We start from the raw sequence: 2,500 nt of genomic DNA on the forward strand, positions 1-2,500 counted from the left end.
GGTTACGATATTGTGGAACTTTTGAGTTTTTTTTAAATCTTATGAATAATTCATTTAGCTTTTATAGTCTCTTCCCTTTTTCCCATCTGTAGTTCCCTTTATTGTTTATTGAGATAAAGGAATTTGCATCAGTAGTCATGTTAAGGTCTGGAACTTGAAAATAAGTGTTAAAAAAAATTAGTGATGAATCAATTTTAAGTACTTCATTAAAATGCCTTTTATTATTATTATTATTATTATTATTATTATTATTATTATTATTATTATTATTATTATTATTATTATTATTATTATTATTATTATTATTATTATGCTGGATAAAAGATTATGAATCTGCACCACCTTCATGTGAAAATCTGTATTATTTTGGTACTGCGTACTGTCCTGAATAGATATTTTCAAGATTCCTCTAGAGAATTTCCGCAAACGAGAAAGAGTATGATCGATCTCTTAAAATTTTTTAAGTAAAAAGGAAGATAAACTTTTTCCTTTTTTATTTTATCAATTTTTTTTTGACAATCTAGATCTGAAGGTGAAAAATATTTATAGTTTCTAATGTTGTTCTTGGATAGTTTTCAAATTTGTGGTGTTTTTATTTAGGTTTTTAGCTTTGTTTATAAAATGTCTTTCGTAAGACAAGGTAGTTAAAAACATGTAAAATCTTCTCTCTCTCTCTCTCTCTCTCTCTCTCTCTCTCTCTCTCTCTCTCTCTCTCTCTCTCTCTCTCTCTCTCTGGTGCTAACGTAAGTGAAACAGATTTTGGTGTACTCATGGCTGCTACAGTTGGAATGCTGACAGTTCATATTTAAGATGAACATTGTATCATTCGATAATAATGGCTGACTGAAAAGTCTGGTATTGAGTAGACATCTTTGAGTGAAAAAAATTTCTTTACAGAAATAGATATTTGGGTTTTTTAAGTTCACTCGGGCACGCTGTTCTATCTTTTTTCTCTTCCTCTTATTTTGTTAAAGTTTTCATAGTTTATATAGGAGATTGCTCTTCTTAAAATAATTTATTTTTCTTTGTTTCCTTTCCTCACTGATCTATTTTCCCTGTTGGAGCCCCCTGGGCTTATAGCATCCTGCTTTTCCAATTAGGGTTGTAGCTTAGCAAGTAATAATAATAATAATAATAATAATAGGAAGAACTTAAAACTCCATCGTGGATATGAGCTGCGTGTTTAAGTAGTGAAAGGGTGCTATTGAACAAATCTTTACAGTTTAATCTAAAACTTTTTTTTTTCAGTTTATTTTTTCTATATATTTAACGGCTAGTTTAGGTTGTAATCAAATGGGTATATAGAGTAAAAACCTTCCGAATGATTTTTCGCTAATTTTTATTTTTCACGTAATACAATTTTGTAGATTTGTCAGATTTGTACTTAAGTATATTTTAATTACTTTTGGTCCTCGTAGGACCTGCTCTGTACACAGTATATTTTAATTACTTTTGGTCCTCGTAGGACCTGCACTGTACACTGTTGTTGTTATTATTATTATTATTATTATTATTATTATTATTATTATTATTATTATTATTATTATTAATTGCTAAGGTACAACCCTCGTTGGAAAAGCAGTATGCAGTAAGCCCGGGGGCTCCAACAGAGAAAAAAGCCCAGTGGGGAAAGGAAACAAGGAAAAAATAAATATTTTAAGATTAACATTCAAATAAATATCTCCTATATAAACTATAAAGACTTCAGCATAACAATAGGAGGAGAAATAACCCAAGACTAGAGAGCAATGTCTTGATTTTGGAGTGTCCTTCTCCTAGAAGAGCTGCTTACCATTGCTAGAGAGTTTCTAGTACTATGGTAACTTTATTTTCTTATGTCAAGTTCGCCCGTTTCCGCTCACGTAAGAAAAGATGACTTGGGGGGCGTGGGGGAATCTCATTGAAAACTGTGTTGGAGTTGTCCGTACCTAGCGATTACTCATGATTTCTTAAGACTGTTAGCTAATCCGATAACTCTGGACATCATGGATTTTTCAAGTTCACTTCTCCGCGCAATTGGGATAAAGCTTGTATGATGCATTTCAAATAGATTTTCTCATTTAGAAGCTACCTACATAACCCGAAGTGTGGAGATCATGATAAAATTTCATAGGAGTTAGAGTAATTGTGTGTCTTGCTAACACTTACTCGCCACTACCTTTCATCTTTAGACGGAAATAGTGATGTTTCATCATAGATGAGAAGCGGAGAATCTCTTTGAAGGCAGTCATAAGTGCTACTTCGGAAGGGTTGATTGCTAGACAGCTTATCATTACAGATGGAAAGTTTGACGCTTTTATTAGTGGGATGATGATAGGGAATATGAAGGATGGCCGTGATGTAACCGGGTGGGCGAAATGGTCGAGTTCGGGCATCGTTGGAGGTAGTGGTCACTCCTTTCCACTGGTTGAGATGCAAGGGATCGCCTGTCGCTTTGTTCGTGTGTTTGTACGAGCAAAGGTCTACTTAATGGTAGGGTAAATGCGGTGCCCTTTAAGAC

The 2,500-nt window shown here is 33.3% G+C and overlaps 1 protein-coding gene across 1 annotated transcript in view; it reads left to right on the forward strand.

Annotated features, from left to right (window-relative positions):
• The first annotated feature begins 2,307 nt into the window (after positions 1 to 2,307).
• LOC137633239 (uncharacterized) overlaps positions 2,308 to 2,500 on the forward strand; it is a 59,442-nt gene continuing 59,249 nt past the window's right edge. Inside the window, exon 1 of the mRNA XM_068365435.1 lies at positions 2,308 to 2,472. Coding sequence (XP_068221536.1) covers positions 2,308 to 2,472 — 165 coding nt within the window. The remainder of the gene's footprint in view (positions 2,473 to 2,500) is intronic.

This window comes from Palaemon carinicauda, chromosome 42 (assembly GCF_036898095.1).
Source record: "Palaemon carinicauda isolate YSFRI2023 chromosome 42, ASM3689809v2, whole genome shotgun sequence".
Taxonomy (NCBI): Eukaryota; Metazoa; Arthropoda; class Malacostraca; order Decapoda; family Palaemonidae; genus Palaemon; species Palaemon carinicauda.